The 20,940-nt window shown below is 41.4% G+C and overlaps 1 protein-coding gene and 1 pseudogene across 2 annotated transcripts in view; both read left to right on the plus strand.

The window, feature by feature from the left end:
* LHFPL2 (LHFPL tetraspan subfamily member 2) overlaps positions 1–15,123 on the plus strand; it is a 115,220-nt gene extending 100,097 nt beyond the window's left edge. For both annotated transcript variants that reach the window (XM_036402761.2, XM_036402762.2), the window contains 2 exons: positions 507–1,281; positions 14,715–15,123. In XM_036402761.2, the coding sequence (XP_036258654.1) occupies positions 852–1,281; positions 14,715–14,971 (687 nt within the window). In that variant the 5' untranslated portion in view covers positions 507–851 and the 3' untranslated portion in view covers positions 14,972–15,123. The remainder of the gene's footprint in view (positions 1–506; positions 1,282–14,714) is intronic.
* LOC118699642 (uncharacterized) lies at positions 15,041–18,197 on the plus strand (annotated as a pseudogene).
* Positions 18,198–20,940: the final 2,743 nt, after the last annotated feature.

A 20,940-nucleotide genomic window follows, 5' to 3' on the forward strand; every position in this document is an offset into this window, starting at 1 on the left:
AAGGTTGGAACAAGGTTCCTTCATTGCCCCTTGCACCTAGGTGCCCATGGTATGTAGAGCTGTGCTCAGCCTCTGTCCTAGAGTCGGGCTGTGATGCCTCCCCAAAGTGAAGGCAGGAGCTGCACATCTGTGAAACTGCTTAAACATGTCCAAACATTTTGCTGGGTGACCGCCAGCACCCTTGGTAATTTGGGCCAGAAGAGGATGATGGGGGTGTGGAGGTAGGAGTGGGTGGTACCACTGGGTGTTGCTGAGACCTTTGCTTGCAGTGTTTGACAAACACCCACCATGGGATAGGGCACAGCAGATTCTCTAAGTATTGGCAGCAGTGGGAGGGAGATTAATTACTCCCCTGCAACAAATCAGGGAGGTTTCCAGCAGGCTCTGTTGGACTAGCCCTTGTTAGAGCTTTGTATATCGATGTGAATCTGTGCCAGATCTTGGTTTGTTGTGGGGGTGGAAATGACTTATTTCTCACTGATGATGTGTTTTCTCTTTTCTTGTAGGTGTGTGATGTCAAACAGTGGGCAGTCCTTGTAGCCTCCCCCACCAGCCTGCAGTGTCATGTGCCAGTATGAATGTTAAGAAAGAAACGCATACTTCAGAGCTCAGCATCCCAGAAAGAAAAAAGGAGGAACTAAACAGAGAGAGCAAATGATTGCACTGCTTGCAAGACTTGAGGCTGCTCACTTCTTCTCCTGAGAAGCTTCATCTTTGTGAGAGAGTTGAGAAAGTAGTCAGAGCAGCCACAGTGATATTCTTAAAGTCCTTTTCCTTTTTTAATTTAATTTTTTCTCCCTTGTGTCTGGATTTTACGTGTGCTGCACTGATCACAAGCACTGGACATCAATATGTGTCATGTCATTGTAACATGTCGGTCGATGCTATGGACTCTCCTGAGTATTGTGGTGGCTTTTGCAGAGCTCATTGCCTTCATGAGTGCAGACTGGCTGATTGGCAAAGCAAAGCCTTCCAGCTCCGAGGAGGTGGACAACAGAATGGGAGGACAGCAGGAGCCCTACCGTCCAACACTGGGCATCTATGGGCGCTGCACCAGGATTTCCCACATGCAGTTCTCCAGACGAGACACGCTTTGTGGTCCTTACGCTGAAAACTTCAGTGAGATTGCCAGTGGGTTCTGGCAGGCAACCGCTATTTTCCTAGCCATGGGAATCATGATTCTCTGCACCGTGGCATTTGTGTCTGTCTTTACTATGTGTGTGCAGAGTATTATGAAGAAAAGCATTTTTAATGTCTGTGGGCTGCTACAAGGGATTGCAGGTACGTGCACTTTGAGAGCAACTGAACTTTTGATTTTGGGGTGATTCAGATGAAGAAACATAGCAATTCTGGCCTGCCTGCAGACAGACTGCATTAGGCAGACCCAAAGTGATTCTATATGCTGGTGTTTATTCAAACATAACTGAAATTTATAGCTACACAGCATGTAATACATTGACATTGGCAGCAGAATTGCAGCGTAAGGTGTGCCAAAATGAACTGACCAGTATTCTTTTGTTTGCTGTTCATTTTTTTTCCTCTGTTTGAATTTCTTTCTGTTACAAAAACTTCTGTCCTTTGCTACCAGCAGAGAATAAAGTTAATACTCATATTAAGGCAGTCTATCTCCCTCTTGCTACTTTAGTAATTTTTCCATGGACTGAAGGCAGTTTCCTTAGTGTCTCAAAGACTTCATGACTGTGGTGAGAGTAAAAAGCACCCTAGGGCTAAGAACTGGTTATAGTTGCACACCCAGTTCCTCCAGCATTTCATGCGAAGCAGCCTCCTTCAAAGCTGTGAGCCTGACAAGTGATACCTTGAGATAAACCTCTCCTTTAGCCAGCTTATTGTTCAGCTGCATTTACACAGCCCAGTGAGCTTGTCTTTTTACTGTTCAAGGATCAGCTATGCTTTGCCTGAAAAGACGAATTTGTTCTAGAGATTAGGTGTTTCTGCTTAAGCCCATAGATTTTACAGAGATTAAATGACTGTTAGTAAACCAACCCTGGACAGCCTTAGTTAGAGAAGTATTCATTTTTCTGTAGTTGCCACTGATCCCTGGGAAAACCTGTCTCATACAGAATTTTTCATCTTTTATGCTCTCTGTGTGTGTGGTCATCTGGAGGAGGAGAATGGTCCTCAGCCCTGCCTCTGGCAGCCCCCAGAGATCTGTGAGGAGGGAGGGAATGAGCAGGGCCCCCTCCTCTTTTTATCTCAGTGGGGCTCTTAAGCAGATGTTTTCAATTCACAAAATTATTTAATCACAACAAAAAATTAGGTTTTAACTTGTTTTGCTTGAAATGCGAATCCAGCTTTCCCGCTTCTCACCTCCACTAAGGTGGCCAAACATATGTGTGATGGCTGTACCTAAACAGGAGATGTAATGATAGATATTCAGACCTTTATCTGAAGCTGGATGGTTTCATTTGCCTAGTTGAGACCTAACATAATCTTATTCTAAATACACATGGGGAATTAGGTGAAGACTGACTTTACTGCCTGCTGCAACCCTCCAAAGCCAGCATTACATGCCAGGGACTGGCTGATGCTGCCTCCTGAAGCACTACCACGGTGGCTCTCACTCTTGACTACTTCATTCATCTTCAGTATGGAAACATAACACTTATTTCATGTCACCCACAATGTAAGGTCTGTGCTTCTGGAGCAGAATTATATCCCTAGACTGGCTGAAGATGCTTCTGTTCATATGATGGCATATGATTAGCATATCAGGTCCTTCAGATGAACGTCACAGGTTTTGCTGTAGTCAGTCCGGGTGTACAGAATTTCCCCCAGGCAGTGTGACAAGGAAGCTGCTTGGCAGTGCAGATTAAACCAGGGGAAGTTGTTTCCTTTCTTACTCTATACTTCAGAAATAATCCATGACTGTTTTTCCAGGAGATGCAATTATTACTTGTTTTCTTTTGGAGGGACATTTTTATGGGAGAGATTGGTTAGCAGCATAAATAGATCTTTGACATGTCAGATTTGAGTCTTTTGAAAAGATAACTTTACTTACAACTCTGATACCATCTCAAAATATCTAGTCTGTCACCTAGGATTAGCAAGTAAAACATACTTTTATTTTAGAGTAGTGTTTGGAGACCCTGCATTTGTGAGAAAATGCATGCTAAGACAGTTTGATGTTTTATTATCAATCCAGCTGTACCCATAATAGGATTTGCAGCCTAAAACATTGAACAGTACAGTTGACAAAGCGTTTTGTATGTGTTAGGGCATAGATCAGTCCTTCTCAAGCCGTACTGAGCATAGAAGCACTTCCCTTCTTAAAATTCAGATAAATGACACAGCATGAAACTGGGTAAGAGAAAGGTCACCTTACTGAAACGTTGCTGCCAGTATTTACAGCCAGGCATCTTGTGGCTCACAGTTCATTTTCTCAAGATTAATTTTATTGGGTCCACTGCTACTTTTGTTCCAGTAGTATTACAGCATCTGCTTACTTAGTTGCAATTATTTTCCTTTTGACTAATGGTGGCTGCTAATTTAAACTTTGTCAGCTCCTGAGTTTTGAAAAATGCTTTTTTGTTTTAAGCAAGTTGCTCAAGAGGGACAGTTGTCAGCATGGCTAATTCAGACAGGGATTATGATAGATAAACTAATGCCCTGACCAGGGAGCAAGTTATAACCCTGCCTTAATAATTTTAAGCATAGCATCATTCTTCCTAATGTGAACAATTATGGTTCAAGTAAGTGTACAAGAAGAATTCACAAAATAATTTTGTTAATCAGCCTATATCACCACAATATTTGCAAGTATGTCAAACATCTCCTTTTTAAACATGAGATGCACACATGGTAGAGTCATCTACAGGAACTCAGGATCTTGCAGACTTAATCTCCTTTAAAATCTCTATATCTTTGTAGTAGAGATTTAATATAATTAAAAACATACAACAACCTAATTTATTCCTGGAATTCATCATGACAAAACAATAACAGACACCGGATATATCTTTCCAGTCTAGCAAGATTAGTTGTGGATGATGCCTACGGTGAAATTACAGAACAGAAAGCAACATCTTTTCTGTTATGGCCCTTGGACAAATGTGCAAACTGTCATTTAGATCAACAGGAGGAAGCCATACAAGTATCTGGACCATATCAGGGATTCTTTTATTATTTTTGTGGCAGAAAATGAGAAATACAAGGCCATAAAGGAAGAAAATATGGCTGTTGTTTAAACTCCTGTAATTCCTTTTTTATGGAGCAAGAACTTCTACCACTTTACTTTCAGACTGCAATGCCTTTTATTCTGCAGCGGTAGAAACAGTAATCAATAGCCCTGGTTTTGGAGATGTTTGAAGGTTGTTTCATCTGGATAAGCACGTTTTCTCTGCATTAGAGAGTGCAGAGAATGGAGACATGTAATTGAACAGATAATTACTATCCAGCAGCAGGAAGACCAGGCAGACTTTCATTTGTATGTCTTTTTAGGGAAAGTATTCTACTTTTAGTCTGTGAATCACTTGAAATGCAGAGGCTGGAGGAGAAAGGATATTATTACATTCTAACTGACAAGAATCAATTCAAAGTAAATTTTCACAGTAATCATGTAGCTATAGGAAGTAAATAATTGGTGATCTGGTACTGACATATCTTGGTATGTCTATAGTGTAATTGCCTATATATTTACAAGTCTTATTTGGGCTTGTGTACTTCACTTTGTTGCTAAGTAATATAATATAAACATAATCTAGCCTCAGAGGAGGGTGGGGAGAGTTTAGGACAGAGCCTAAACCAAGTTTGGCTTTCATCTCTGATAGTTTCCTTTATGAAGTTCATAATCAGCAACTTGGCTTCTTTTTTCGGTCTGTGCCATGGCTGGGCAGACACAACCCCTTCCCCACAGCCAGTGTCTGCCTGACTTCAGCTGAGCCACAATGCACCAGCAGCACCCTGACTGCACACTAGCGAGGGGAAGCTAAATTAGCTGCATCAGTATCATATCAACCACAGAACTTGAGCAAGCCCCTGTGGTTTTTTGTGGGGAGCTCAACATCATGTGCCTGCAAAGGCTTTGGCGAGAGCAGTGGGGAAATGGAGCTGACACATCAGGAAGGCTAATGGGTTTGGGAGTTCAGTTTCTTTTACTTCTGTTTTACTGTGCTGGAGAAGGGCTGCCTTGCCAGGAACATTTACCAAAAGAAGATAAAATAGTTCCTCTTCTCTAAAATCTTTCCAGGATGCTGTTGGCTTCATCTGGAAGGCCCCTCACGAGTCACCCCCTTCTCATCTCTTCTTCTGTTCACAGTCCACTAGCTGTAATGGGGCTTGACAGAAGCGTGTAAAAATTGGGTTGCATATGTCAGAAGGCATGCTGTGTGCACACCAAGGAGTGACTCTGTTTTTTTCAGGTGAATATATGGCTGCATTTTGCTGTCGTGTGGCTTAGCTGGCTGTGCCACTGGCATCTTTAATAGGTAGATGTCCAGTCAGCCAAAGCAGAGGTTTGTGTTTTCAAAGGCTGCTGCAGGCAGGTCAGAGAGCATTAACTTCCTTTGGATGCTTAGTTGAAAACATCAGGAAAACATCAGTTGAAAACATCAGAAAAAAACAGTTGCTGTGTCTGTTTGGGCCCAGATGCTGTAGCTTTGGGCCTCTGTCTGCCACCCCAGAAGTTTGTTCTTTTCCAGGGTCTGAGAGGTTTATTTTTCCACTGACTGTTGTCCTGCTCAGTCCCAAGCAATGCTAGCTCTTCCACAGTACTTTCTCAGGTATCTCAAGAGCTCTTTTGCATTCTTTCTTCTGACCTTTTCATGATTTCCCTCTATGACTGTCCATGTCTTCTCTTTTTCCCTTCTTGGTATCTTGGAGAGTTCCTCCATCAGGAGCTGCTGCAGGACTTTGGCAATAGTTCAGTTCCAGGAGTACAACTTTACCCTCAAATGCAAAGAAACTTCTCTGCAGCTTTCTAAAATGAAGAGGTGAAATTCAGTTTCAAACCAGCTTGTGTATTACTCTGTCTTCACTGCTGAAAGAGTTTGTTTTACATTTCTTGAGCTGAGAAATTGTTCAGCCTGTTATACTTACTTGGCATCGTTTCCATTGTGGGAGGCTGTGTGATTAGGAAGATGGCCTGAGCAGAGTTGTGATAGGAACCATCTGAAGGGGATGAGGATCTGGAGCTGCTTGTGGGGGTGGGTGAAGTTGGATGCAGCCACTAAAGGTGGGCTCATGGTGTGTGCAGCCATGCGACTGCAGACTCCTGGCTGCTGGAAGTTAAGGAGGCCAGTGGGAGTTGTGGAGGAGGAAGCTGGGGAGGAAGTGGGAGGTCAGCCAGGCCTTTCATCATAGAGGGGAGAAAAAGCAGGAGACACAAGCTGTGGTAGAAGGGGCATGAGGCTTCTAGGGCTCTTTCGTATTCAGACCATAACAGAAAAGGTTACAGTAGTTGCAGCATAGTTTAGGGTATTTGTTTATAGGTGGCATCATGCTGTACAAAGGCATTATTTTGTCTGAGAAAGAGACAAACTGGTGAATAAGGAAGAAGGGACCTTGTGAGCTGATGCCTGCAGGCAGTGGAAGCTGTTGAACAGCCAGGGAGCCCAAGCAGTAGGAGAGCAAAGCAAGAGTGATTTTGCCCTTGAAGGCAAGGAAGCTTCTTGTTTGTCTTTCTAAAACGCAGAGCATGCATTTTTCAAAAAGCATATTTCCTCTTTGGATTCAGCTCAGAGTTTTTCTTTCCTGATGCCAGAATTCTGAATTCTTGGGGTGGGAAGAAAGAAAAAAGGGAGGGGAGAGGGATTTCTAATGGAAATCCTGACAGTCTGAACTGCTTCTTCTGCATGCGGTATAGTGCTTCCTGTAACCTATATGGCCCAATGCCAGCATGATATCTAATACACACTTGGCTGCTGAAAGTTCAAACAAAGGGGACTGCTGTCTTGGAATATGCCAGGGAAGAAAAACTGAGTTCAAGTGCTAAATTGCTATTGAGCCTGAGGGAGACCATTAGTAACTTCAAAGAAATAAAATGCAGATTTCAGTGTTTTGTTAGATTCAGAGGTCGACTCGTCTCCAGCATTATCCAGGTGGGCACTTGAAAACCAGCAGACACACAGCAGATTAAAATTAATAGAAAAATAAACAAAAATTTCAGGCTTTCAGTGATCAAGTTTGGCAGTTGATTATCTTGGCAAGCATAAGTGTCTTCCAACAAACAGCGCTTAGTGTGAGAGAGACTCCCATGCTGAGAAAGATTTTACCTGTGGCACATGTGCACACTGAGGTCTCTTACTTCTACCAGCATAGGTGAAATGCTGAGCACTTCTTTACACCCCTGCCCTGGTGGTGTGAAAGAGTGCTGGTGACCCCAAGAGGCCATGGGGATATCAGGAGGGCACAGGGGCTCTGTTTCTGTCAGATTTTTGGTTGTAGGCCTCAGAGCCACAACAGATGCTGCTATTTGTGTATAGAATGCAAACACAAAGAAAACATTTAAACTTAGCAAATGCTGTGTTCTCACTCAAGCACAAGAAAGAAAGACGAGAGGAGCTCTTTCAGGAAAAGGGGCTATCTTTTGCTAAGCTTCTGTCTTTGGTGTTCCTGATGTGGTGGTGAGGAAGTAAGTGGATTTGAGTTGTGCTTTCTTACCCAGTACAGATGCCCTGCACTGTGTTGCTGAATAGCTCATGAAGCCAGAGGAAATTCTCCCCTTCCTGCATCTCCATTTGCCTTTTCCTTCAGGCTGAGTCCTAGTTCCTCTGCAGCTCCTCTCCCCCACCCCCAAACTGAAGTTTTGTTTGTACTATGGGATCAGTATTGAGGAAATGTAAGGCCATGAAAAAGGTGACCTGGAGCCCTTTTACCTCTGTTTAAGCTAAGGGAGGTGGTTGCTTTGGCCTCCCTTACTGAGCTATAGTCATATTTCATTCCCTTTCTGGTAAGCCAGCATGAGTGATTGGTGGTTTGGAGGCAATGGCACTCACTGGTTGAATAGCAGTGAAAAAGGTTACGGTGAGGGGTAGGGAATAGATGGGATCTTGGCCTCTGCTTCTTTCAATAACAGAATATTTAATATGGCCTTTCTTTCCTGATTCAGAAGCCTCCTTGAATTTACCACCTAAAACTGAATTTCTCAATTAGGAGCATTGACTGAACCTATTATTGGGTCATCCTAGATTAAAAACACTCAGTACTTTTTGGGGTTTTAAGGTAAAATGGGAGAGTTGGCTGTGCCTGAGCAATGGCCCAACAAGTGGAGAGTCTTTGTTTACTTCTGTAGTGCTGAAAAAATTTAAACATTTGGCTTTTGCCTTATAACATGCTTTATCTTGACCTTAATTGCCTGGGTTGACAGCCACCACATGGGAGCCCCCAGAGTGTGGTGACTTTACATGACTGACAGCCAGCAAAGAGGCAGCAGTGTCACTTCAAGGCTTGGGACTGATTTTACTTTGAGTCTACACATTTTCTTCCCTCCCAACTAGTGGGCACTCTCACCACATACATAAAAATTATTGAAAACTAGTGGTGAATTTACCATCTCCTCTATTAAAAGCAGCAGTCTGTAGGTCACACTTCAGAGAAGTCTAAGCAGTAAGATCATACCAATATAATAAACAACCCCCTAATTCCTAACATTGAGCTAACAGACTGAGTTATTTTGTGGCTTTTTTGGGGGGTAAGTAAAACATAATGGTTGAGTGTCTCGCCAGTAGTCCCCTGCACTGTATTTCTATCTCTGTTTCCAGACTGCAACAGCACTAATGTCATCAGAGGTTTGCATAGGTTTGGTTATAAGTATCTACGATTTGTATAATACATGGGAGAAGAAACATGAGAGTAGGGGCCTTATCCTCTTCCTCAGCTTGGGGAGGGCAGTGATTAGGGAAATATTTGTTTATTCTGGTATGTACATGCCCTTATAGCACCCTGAGACAATTCTAAAGGGAAAAAGAAACCCATGTGGGTTTTCGAACCATCACCTGGTTGTAGTATTAAACTACTTCTGCCTCAGCGTAGGGTATCCCAGGTGCACTGAAATCTATAGATGTGAGCAGCCATCTGCAGTGATTGAAGGTATGAAGGTGAGCACTTGCCTCAGTGCACTGCCTGCTGGCAACCCTGCCCCTCTCAACAGCCATGCTTCCAACATGCCCCAAAACACACCTGCTTGTGTTAGCCTGCACCAACTGTCGTGTCCAGGTAGGATTTTTAAAGCATTGATCTTTATAATGCTGTGAGTTTTTCTCTTGTTTCTCATGCAGCCTTTATGAGTGGGCCAGAGACCATTTCCAAGACACTAGGGCATGCAAAGTCTCCCCTTTCTTTCTGGACAAAGACCTACCTGCCTCTGGTCAGCTGCTTGCATTTGGTGGGCCTGGCAGCCATCCAGGGGGCTGAAGAGCAGCTGCCGAGGCAGGTCTGGGGCCCTGTGCTGTGGGTACTATAAGCAGCATCAGCATCCATTCAGCATCTCTTGCTTTTCCTGTAGCCAGTGTGCAGTGCTAGAAACACCATGTCAGCAGGCCTGAGCCCATCTCTTGAGCTGTCATCTGATTAAAATGGTGTTACTGAATCACTGCAAAGGCTGAAGGTGTCTGTTGTGCAGCTGCCAGGTGGCAGGCTGTCCCTTCACCTGTCTGTCAGGGGGCAAAGTGATCAAAAGTGCATGAGTGGTAGGTAACCCAGTAGCATCCCTGCTGGGTTTGTCAGGAAAAATTTGCAGATGGGGAAGCCTTCTTGGCTTAAGCTACACTAATGTATTTATACAGATATTTAACACATGAAATGTTCGGGTGGCATATTGACACATGTGGAAATGTGAACAATAAAGGCAGGGTGCCTGGCTGATGCAGTGTCCCTGGGCTGATTCTTATTCCCCTGTGGTTTTGCAGAAGATTAAAATAATCAGGATCAGTGCCACTGGGGATGCAGCCCACCTGCACTGCACTGCAAAGCTAGTCCCTCCCTGCTTTTACCCTTTTACTCTTTTTTTTTTTCCTCTCTTGAAATGTTGCTGCTCAGTTGTGCGGCTCTATAGGAGCCTGTTGCAGTGCCACCTCATTGATCACAGCTCCTTAATTTCCTGTTTCTTCAGCAGTATTTAAAAGCTTTTTTACTATTTTGCTAGGAAATGAGTAGATGGTTTCAGGCTTTGCAATGGAAAGTGGCTTTGTTAGTATACGCTCTTGTTTAATATGGCACAACAGCAGCTGCACAGGAGACTGTCAAAACTAAATAGCATGCCTTCAACTGGCTAAACAAGCCTCTGCCCTACCTCCTGTCTCAAGGGTTGCTTCCAAGGAAGAAGAAATGTTTTCTTCAGATCTGAACTCCAGCTCATAATGTGACATAAAAATGCCCACAATGGAAGGCTGGTCTGTTGGTTTTCCACAATGTTGACCAGGCAGCATTGCTGCAGTGTATAAAAACCAGGAGGAGCAATACCTTGCTGCAGCTGCAGGCCTGTAAAAGGGGAAAAGTTCTTGGTGCACAAATACAAAAAATCTTCTCCTATAGGAGAAAGCATTAATCAACTGTCTTCTGAAATATTTTTGCACAGTGATGCAGTCTGCTATATTGATACTGATGCTCTCAGTGTGCTGTAAGATTTTGATTTGGTGTTTTAGGAGAAAGGAGTCGCTTTTACACAATTTAAGTAAAGAATGCCTGATGTTTAATAGGCTGTTGTAATCAGGAGATACATAGTAATCTAATAGTAACATTAAAATCTAAATCTCACAAAGACATCTTTTCAAAAGCAAGTAATTAGGGCCTGATAATAAAAGGTTATGTGGTCAAATTGCCTTCAGTGAAAGATGCAAAAATGTTCTCTGCTGACAGAACTTACACCGAAGAGTTATAGGTGAGGTCTCTGGGTAAAAAAGTAATTTGAATAGTTTTCTGTTGTCATGCCTAGACATCTGGCAACATTGTGTGACATTCTTTCATACCTCTGTTTTGAGGACTCCTCAGAGAAGAGGTAACTGAGAACTGGCAACAACTAACAAAAAGGAAATTTTGAAGAATCATACTGATTTCAAGAAGTGGGATTGTGCTGCTTAAAAAGTAGGAACAGTGGTATGTGTACAGCAGAAGCTGCAATTTCAGCAGTGCAGCTCCCAGAGAGGGAGTTAAATCTAGAACAGTGCAAGCATGAACTCTGTGGATGTGCCTGTAGATGAGCACAGTGGAAAACAGCTTGTAATGTTTTCAGAGTGAATTTGTTCCTCCCAACAGGGTGAACAAACAGATGTAATTCCACAGGTAAGTTGGCTATGAATTAAAAATCATTTATTGTACAGCAGCACAAAGAACTGAAAAGATTCATTGTAGAAAACTTGTTCAAACAGAGCACTCAATTTTTATTCTCTGTTCTTTTTCTTGAGTATTGGCTTCTCTTCAAAGACACAGGGACACACATAAACTGATTAAGAAAAAATCTCTATAATTAATATTTACTGTCCTCCTGCTAGACATATCTCAAGGCAAACTGTCCCTTTGCATCCTTGTCCCTTGTCCCTTTGCATCCATGTTTCCAGGAGTAGCGGGGGTGGATCTTTCTCAGGGGTGTGGTGGAAGTGGAAGTGGTTGAACAGTTAAGTGCTTTGGTTTGCTGTCTGCTCTTTTAGGCAGTTTAGGCAATGGTTTGCACTGTTAGTGCATGGTGGAGCATATTTTGTTCAAGCTGTAGGAGTCATTGAGATGGGCTCTGAAACTGACTCGTCTGAGAGACTGGGTAGCAGGAGGCAAAGCTCCTCTTTAACTGAACACTCCTTTCTGGGAGAGTCAGGAAGGAACCCTGCACAGCTCAGCCATTGCTCTGGATATGGGAGCTTTGAGCTGAATACATGATGAGGGGCCTCTGCCTCTCCACTTCCTGTTAGCATGAACCAGAGGAGTGCCTTTCTCCTGTGGGTATTTTGAATTGACTTAATGGAATCATCTTTATTTACTTTTCCTGTCAAGCAGGAACCAGTTATTAATGAAATAAAAAATTGTGATAAATATTAGATAGTGCTAAGAGGCTCATGAAACACTTTCTGTCTGCACTGAAATGGAGAAGTAGAAAGGAGGTTTGGTAGTAAAAATACTACTTTTGTTTTGTTCATTATGCTGGTCCAGTATAGGAGTTACAAAGTTAGCTGTCTGAAATCAGGTATATACTCTAACTGTATTCAAATCCATAGTCAAGGCTTTCCTCCAGATTTTGTTTTCATCTGTGAGAAAATAGATTAAGTTTATCAAATTGTGGCTTTTTATATATTTATTATATTTATATATCCAGGAATTTTTCTGTACTTTTGAAAAAAAAGGTCTAAGTCAGTAAAGTCCTAATGACTACATTTGGCAGCAGTGCTGTGCCTTTTGAGAGCCTGAGTTTTGGGTAATGGCTTTTCAGCTTGGGGCATACATTCCATGAACCAGTAGCTTTCAGGAGTCGCTCAGTGCTCTAGTTTTGATAAAAAGTGATGGATGTGTCTTCTTGGTCCTGTTTGTGACACTCAGCCAGCCATAAGCTGGGTTTGCTGTTAAAACACAGGCTGTCTAGGTTTGTGAGTGATGGAGTGATAAACTTAAAAAACTTCCATGTTGGCAGCAGCTATGCTGGCATTTCAGATCCAGCTTCTTAATTCAGTGATGATGATTTTTACCTACCAAAGGGCTTGCGATCGTTAGAGAGAGCAGCAACTGGCCCATACCAATATGCAGTCAGAAAGATACATAGTGTGGTCATACTGGTTGCGCAGAACAGGAAACTAGTGATGAATAGAGGAGAAGGAACTGCTGGTGTTTAGTCTGAAATGGCTGCAGGGCTCAGCAGGATGAATGCACAGCTTATCCAGGTCTGTCCAAGATAAAGCAATACTTTATACTTAATGTGTTTGGCCAACCAGCCAGGAAACACTGCATGAAATTTGTCACTGGTTCTTAAATGTAAGCAGTGATGAAATCCCTCCACAGAGAACGGATATCACTCACTAATGGATTTTGCCGCCCCAAAGAGTAATGACATTTAGGTCATTCATGCCCATGGTGTTGTGTCATCATTAGAAAAATGCTGGAGGAAGGACTTTCTTTTGTGAAATGTCTGGCATTCACAGACATTAATTTTAGACAGTTAGATGATGGTTTTTGCATTTTGTATCAATTAACTGCTTATAGGACCCACATTGTTAGTGAGGAAAATTTCATGCATCTGGCCAAATTTCTTTGAACAAACAATTAAGGAACCCTAACATACTGCAGAGAAGTCTAACTGCTAGTCTAACTGAATGGAAGATGATGAAAACAAGTCTTTAAACCTTTTCTTTGTAATCTCTTGGTTACAAGAAAGAAAAAAAAGACTGGTTTTAGTGCACAACTTTTAGCCTGCTTCTAGAAGGTGACAGTACTTTTAGCAGCTGTTTTCATCAGCATACCAGGTTAAATAAAGGGCTCTAAAGTGCCTGAAATGTAAATCAGAAATATTTATGGGAACTGGAAAGCTATATTAATTTTCTGGATAAACTGACTGCATTTAAACAAAAACTGTTTTTCACAATTTTCCTTTTCTTGTAAGTAAATTTTTAAGGTAAACAGAAAGCAAATTTTGATACTGTGAGCTGTTCTTATGCTTAGCTCCTTCTTACATTCCTTGTAGGAGTGAGGTATGTGTTTAATTCATTGTGATTATTTTTAGTGCCCATAAGAAAGCACTGTAGCCACTAGCATATTAGGCATTCTGATTAAATCTCCTTTCTTTGTTCAAAGACATGTGTGCAGGGACACTAATGTGACTTTCAATTTCCTTAATGAAGCCCTTCTCTGTTGAATGGTCTTCATAGAGAAACCTATGAATATGAGAGACAATCGCATGGGCAGAACAACTAGTCTGTGCTTTTCACTTCCAGCCTGAGGCACACCAGACTGTTGGGGGTGCTTAGCAAGATGGGGAGTTAAGGCTTTTGCCCCTGTCACTGGGAAAGTGCTTTCCTTCTAAAGTAGTTAGTCAACTGTTTGGAGGATCCCAGGGTTATGTATGCACTGGCCATAGGTACTTGGATCTGTTTGTTTGAGGCTGACTCTCTGTTATGAGAACTGCTCAGTGAACTGGCAGTATTATCTTTCTACTATATCTTAATGTGGCCAAAAAAGTAGAAGTGTATCTGGTTTTTTTGTGGTTTTGGTTTTATTTGGGTTTCTTTTGTTTTGGTTTGGAGTGGGGGTTTTTATTGTCTTCTGTTCGTTTGTTTTTTTCCAGGCAAGAAAATCAGTGTAGGCAAAATCCAGAGGAAGACAGGCAAACACGTTTATGGTGAATGGCTAAAGAAAGCTAAATGAGGGCTAGCTAAATACAAAATCAAAAGTGGATGCAAGTATTCCTACATTTTTGAGAAGTGCAAGCATAAGCAGTAGATGGAGATGCTTGAATATTTTGTATGCTCTGTATTTGTAGCAATAATGTGTGAGAGGAAAGGACGTAGGAGGAGTACAGAGATTAAAATAAGGAATTAGGCCATTATCATAAAAAGTAAGCCTTTCACATACAACATAAATCACAGGGTAGCTTCAGATTTAGTTGAAAGACTGCATGGCATATACTAGGGAACAATCAGTAAAGGAAGATTGGATGGATGAGATGGCAGTTTTCTCCTAATTCTGGTAAATTATGAGTATTAGTGACCATAATAACAATTACTAGATGTGCTGCATCTGGTGTTAGACTGATTGTTTGTAAAACTTCTTTCTGTTTTTATTTCTAGGGCTCTTCCTTATCTTAGGCTTGATACTTTACCCTGCAGGTTGGGGATGCCAGAAGGCGATAAGCTATTGTGGACCTTATGCTTCTGCTTACAAACTGGGAGACTGCTCCTTGGGCTGGGCTTTCTACACAGCTATCGGCGGCACTGTTCTGACCTTCATCTGCGCGGTCTTCTCGGCGCAAGCTGAAATAGCCACATCCAGTGACAAAGTGCAAGAAGAAATAGAAGAAGGAAAAAACCTTATCTGCCTCCTTTAACTCCAGTGGGGAAAAATACCAGCACCTGGATCTTTATCTGCTTTCCATTGACTGGGCAAGCAGATCCATTTACCTGTTTTTAACATTTGTGTGATTGAGCCCCTTGCATTCCAACCCTGAACTACTGAAAGGGTGTTTCTTCTTTGCTGGGCAATGAGGATCAGAGAAAGGATCCCAAGAAAGCAGAATGTAAATACTTGGGGATATTTTTAGTTTCATTCTGTGATCAGGACACAGTGGAATATATTAATCCGACTGGGGATGTGAGTTATCACATATATATAGCAGGAATGTTGTTAAAACTGAAAAATTCTGATTGATCGGATTGCCTAACCCACCTTGGTCACTTGGAAGAATTTGGGTTTAAAATAATAAAAGCCAGCACATTTTTTTTTCTTAAGCAAAAGAGAAGCCTATTTTAATGAGGCTTTGTTTCCAAGGGCTCCCCTCACTGGTGTATATTTCTTCACCATCACCTGGTTTGGTACCATTTTCATGGAGGTGCTTTTTGGTACTGAACTTCCTAGAAGTACAGTGCCTTCTTGGACATTAACTCTATGTTGGAGAGAGCAAAGCTGACATTTACACCAATCTCAAGGCATTTAGAACGTCAAGTCCTTGCCAGGTTTCTCTCTCTTGAAACTTAAAGCACAAGGTGTGTGCAACTTATTACTTAGCAGGTAAATATTGTTTCCACTGACTAGACAGAGAAGCTGTTATTAGACTGGCTCTCACCTGATTCAGATAAAACTGAAATATTTCTACAGCCTTTATTAAAACTTCTGAAATCCCAAGCAGACAACAGCTCCCCACAGCACCAGCCTTATCTGGGCTGCAGCCTCTCCTACAACTGTGGATTCCACATTGTAATTCAACATTGTACCTTTTCTCTCGTCAGTGAAACGTCATTCCCAGCCTACAGATCAGTCGTCTGTCTCATGACCCAGACACACATGAGTCTTTAGGAAATTTAAAATTTTCAGGAAGCCTTTACAAATTCTACTTGGCTGGGAAGATTTTTTTTCCTTTTTTTTTTTTTTTTTTTTTTGTTTGTGTAGTAGTAGACCTTTTTCCAACTAAATCAGCAGAAATTAAATAGACGTTGCCACAAATGCCATTTTTTCTCAAAGCCAGCTCGTGTTATTTGTGGTGTTGTCTCACTTACTAGAACTACTTCTGATACCAAGTTTGTAAGGTATTTTAACAAACAAAGGAATGATGCAACTGTGCCATAGGAGCATTGGGGATAACTGATCTGAGTAGTTCTAATTAAATACTAGGTGAATTTCAGATTCCTTTTCTTATTTCTTGGTAGTTTAACATCGTCTAGTGACAATGTTGCTTCACTATTACACAGAGATTCTTGGTTTTGTCTGGTCAGTCCCTTAAAATGTATCATTAGTTATTAAAAAATCTTTACTGTCCAGGTATGTAGCTGCTTTCAAGGCACTGCTGATGTGCTTCACAAGACAAGAGCTGTTCAGCGGCCCTGGCGGCGGGCCCGGGGCAGCCTGGAGGATTGGCAAACAGAGGTGGAGCTGGGGTCCCCTTCCAGCACCTGCTGCCCACCACAGTGACAGAGCAGCTCCAGCCTGTGCCTCTGTGCCCATGGCACCTGCCTTCTGTGCGCTGGACAGATACACAGGTGACCTCTGAGATGCAGTGCAACAAGGTCAACTTCTGCCTGTATTCAAAAAGGGATTGTTTTAACCCAGCCTCTTCTTGCATTCACCTGCTCCTGCAACCCACATCCACCATTTTCTACTTTAAAACAGGGAACTCACTATTCTTTAAATATTGAATTTAAATCCTCTCCAAAAGTTATTGTTGGTCTGGGACCAACTGCCTGCAAAAATCAAGATTTTAATGAAGGAAAATTACTAGCACAAAGTGGTGCTTGAGGGTGAAAATCAGAGCCCACACACCCTGTCCACTCCTGTGTGTCTCATTGGCATTGCCCCATACACATCCCCCACGCCTGAAGGACATGCACTGGGCTTGTACCTGGGGTTCAGCAAGGCTTCCTCCAGGCATCCCTCCTGAGCCCTCTCTGGAGCATGCACTGAACCTGGGCCACCAGCTCAGCTCTGCCCTGCCCTCAGGGCCATGCACTTGGAAAAGAGGGGGTAAGCAGTTTTATGAGTACCATATAAACCAGCTGAAAATTAATTACCAAACAGATGTATGGTTTTAGCTTCCTTAGGTGGGTAGCAATCCAAAGTCCAGGTCACCACTGCTAACAAGTCTTGACACAGTATTAGGGTGAAAAATGCTGCACTGGCTTAAGCACTTGATTAGCCAGAATCAGGTCAGGTTAGTCCTTACAAAGGTTGAGAGAGCATACTCTGCTCTGGTTGAGAAGTAAATAATGAACAACCTTCCTTCATGTTATTAGCTGACGTCTGCTGTGATCCACGTGATGCTTTAAAAAATTTCGATAGTACATTTTGTTTGGGTTTGCTTTTTTAAGTATTAATGAGATTTTCAGTGGCACATTTTGCTTTTGTTTGCATTCGTAACCAAAAAGAACCAGCTTTTCTGCTTGTTGCTGGTGTATTATCAGCTTGCTCTGCAACAGCATAATTAACTAACTTGCAAGAATATCCATGTTCACACAGTACAGATAGAAGACGGGCTGGGAAGAAATACAGAGGAGAAATAATCAGAATTTCTTTTCTCAGGGTTCTGTTTTTCTAGCAAGTGATAAGGTGGTATATATAGTGATTTTTTTTTTTTCCTGGATGAGTTTTTCAGGTGCAGGGTGCACTCATTAAATTTCACAGCTGGTTAAATTGCTCCTGAAGTTCACCTCAGCAACAGCTTTCAAAGGCACTCTGGGAAAGAAAAAAGCAAAATCAGCTTAAAGCTAATTTAATTGATTTTATGAGGGGGCTGTAGAGTGTAACTGCTTCTTAATGTACATGCACTGCATAGGATCTAGAGGAATTTGCTGTGGATTCTTTAAAACCTGTGTGCCAATTAGTTCAGTTTAACTTTGTTTTGTGGTATTGAAGATTTCTTCAAACATCTGTGGTTTCATCAACTTCTTAAACTTATATCCAATAAAATGCCATAGACCTTTTTTTAATTGTAGCATATTTAAAAAAAATATATATATACACAGACTTGTGTGAGATGTGCAATACAAGCAATGGGTTTTGTGGGGTTTTTTGTTATTTTGTTGGGTTGTTTTTTTGGTTGGGTTTTTTTTTGTGGGGTTTTTTTTTGTTGGGGTTTTTTTTTTGGGGGGGGGGTTTAGTTTTTGCTTTTAAACAAGTGATTGGAAAAGGGACTTCCCAGGGAAGAAGTGTCTGGAGTTTGATGGTGTGGATATTACCTAATGCAATAAAATCACTGATGTTGAAGATCAATACAACAGTAGTAATAGCAGCTTGAAGATTTAACAAAAATATCTTCTAGATTGATTTGAATTACTCAGAATACAGACACTTCCAGTGTGAAGCTGTGTCCACCTCTTGCCATTAACACTCAAAAAGCTGAAAAAGCTCAGCAAGGTTTCTTAGTGTGCTTTATTTGTAATATGGCACTGCAAAAAACATTGCTACTGAGCTATTTCTGGGTTGTCTATATCACCTTTGTATCTATTTTGCTCAATAAAGTTCTCTGGATTCTGAGAAATTTTTTTTCAGCCAAATAATTTCCATTTTGCATTTTTACCCCCCCACCCCCCCCACTGAAGTTTCCCATATCCTAGTGGTAAATGGAGATGAGTTCAGGCCTTCCTTGAAAGCCATGGGCACTGGTGCCTACACCTCAAGGAAAGGGCAGAGTCCAACAAAAGCAGAGCAGGGCAGCAACGCATACACAGCTCCTCGGTATAGGAAGAGCAGCTGCAGCGATCCAGCTAGAGTAGGTTTTGAGCCATGGTTTATTTGTGGTACTGTTTTTCTGTTCTTGACTCACCACTATGTACATTTGTTAGCATGAATGATGTACCTAATGTCTTCTTTTTAATCTAAATTTCAATTAAATGTGAGTTTTTGAACTTTTAACAGGAGTCTGACTACCTTAATACAAACATATTGGACAAGTTGAGCCAAGGTGAGCTTTGATTATAGCTTTAATAGCATTTAATATCCCAGTCCAGTGATGTATTTCAGATTCCCATCTGACTTAAACACTTATTATTGCTTACTGATCAGAAGTATGTGATCTGAAATTGTAACTATGTGTTATACAATACAGTTGCATTAAAGAGACTTTCTAATTGAATATATCTCTGACAAAATGTGTTTCATTTTGCAACTAAAGCACTGCATTTCCTTTTTCATGAAAAAAGGTAGTAACAGTTCTAAAACAAATATTGCTTCATCATACACAGATTTTTAAAATTATGTTTGCCACAGTGTGTTTTAGCTTTCAGCTGTGAAGTGACAGACACAAGAAAAAGTGTTACAAAGCCAGTCAATAGTAGAACCAGGAGCAAGGCTTTCAGTAGTTTAAAGAAAAGTCAGTATGTCACTTATTTGTCAGTTACAATGGTCCACTTTTATTGAATTTATATATTATTCATGTGTAGTTTAGTTACACTTCCAACAGTTCCTAAACTTCAGAGAAGTAGCTCTTAGTTACAGCTTGGAACATCTAGAAACCTATAGTCCAGAAGTTAAGGGTTAGATGCCACTGAATGCACCACTACCATCATCAATTTATGAATTTCAAAACAGGTATAGATAGAGCACTTAGTCTCCAAATATAAAACACTGCTTAAAGAAATTATGAAGTACTGATCTGAACAGCTAAAAATATTACCTTTTTCAGTAAAGTTAATGGAGTTGGCAGTAGCACAGAGTTCAGGTCTCCAATTGTGTGTATTGTTACACATTTCTGTATTCTTGTAACTTCTTCTCCAAGCTCCAGCTGGGTTTAGAATAGTGGAGCAATCACAAAGTGGATGTCTATTATCAGAGTTAGAGTGACAGGAATATAAAGATGTTGTCTTGTTCTGCAATTCACTGAAAGCTTGTTTTCAAACAAATGCCTTTTACTTGGAATATCTTCATATTAGTGAAATTCTTAGAGCATAGGAATCAATATCTGTAATTGGCTTAAGGTATCACTCAGATGTGGTGGGATCAGTAACATGGTCTGACCAAGGTAAAAGAGAAAGAATGCCAGATTTAATCACATAGGTCTTAGGGTGGGGTCAATGATCTCAGGAGTATTTAGATCTTTTCTATCCTAATTGATTCCATGATTCTATATTCTGACTACTTCCGGTTGTTCTCTTACCTTGGACAAAAAGTGTCACCCCACTGCCCAACCCAGGATATGTATTTTTTTCTTTGAAAACATCATGCACTCCTCTAAAAAGAACATCATGCATTCTTCTAAAAAATACAGCCACAGCAAAGACAACACTTCTGCACTAAAAAACAGCAACCATGCTTTGGCATGTGTACAATGACTACAGCTCAGACGTACACAATTCTTTAATTAGGCCAGAAACATGATAAAATCTACTAGCAGCATTGCCAGCTGGAGCAGTGGCAGAGCAGCTGATGCCACAGAGGCACCAGTGGTCAGAGGCAGCTGTTCTGTACAGTGGTCTGGGCTCCAGCCAGTATTGCCTACCCAACTCCAGCTGTACAGGGTCACAGAGCAGAAAAGCCAAGTGCAGGGCCACAAGTAACTGAGGCCAGTCTGTCTTCCAGGCCTGCACCAGCCCTGTTTTAACTAATACAGCCTCAAACTTTATTAATAAAAATCTGTCCCAAATAGTTCCCATCTCTCCAGCTGGAGGTTTCCCTTCTTAAATCATGGATATAAAGTAAAACCTGGTATTCTCAATGCTGTAAAGAGCAGCTCCTCTGTATTGGAGTATTTTCCTTCACATCTGAGTGTAATGTAACAGGAACATAAAGGAGCACTCACCAAAAGCAGGACAGTACACTTATTTTTATATATATACACATACACTCATAACTTAGTCAACAGGAAACTTCAAG

This window comes from Molothrus ater, chromosome Z (assembly GCF_012460135.2).
Source record: "Molothrus ater isolate BHLD 08-10-18 breed brown headed cowbird chromosome Z, BPBGC_Mater_1.1, whole genome shotgun sequence".
Taxonomy (NCBI): domain Eukaryota; kingdom Metazoa; phylum Chordata; class Aves; order Passeriformes; family Icteridae; genus Molothrus; species Molothrus ater.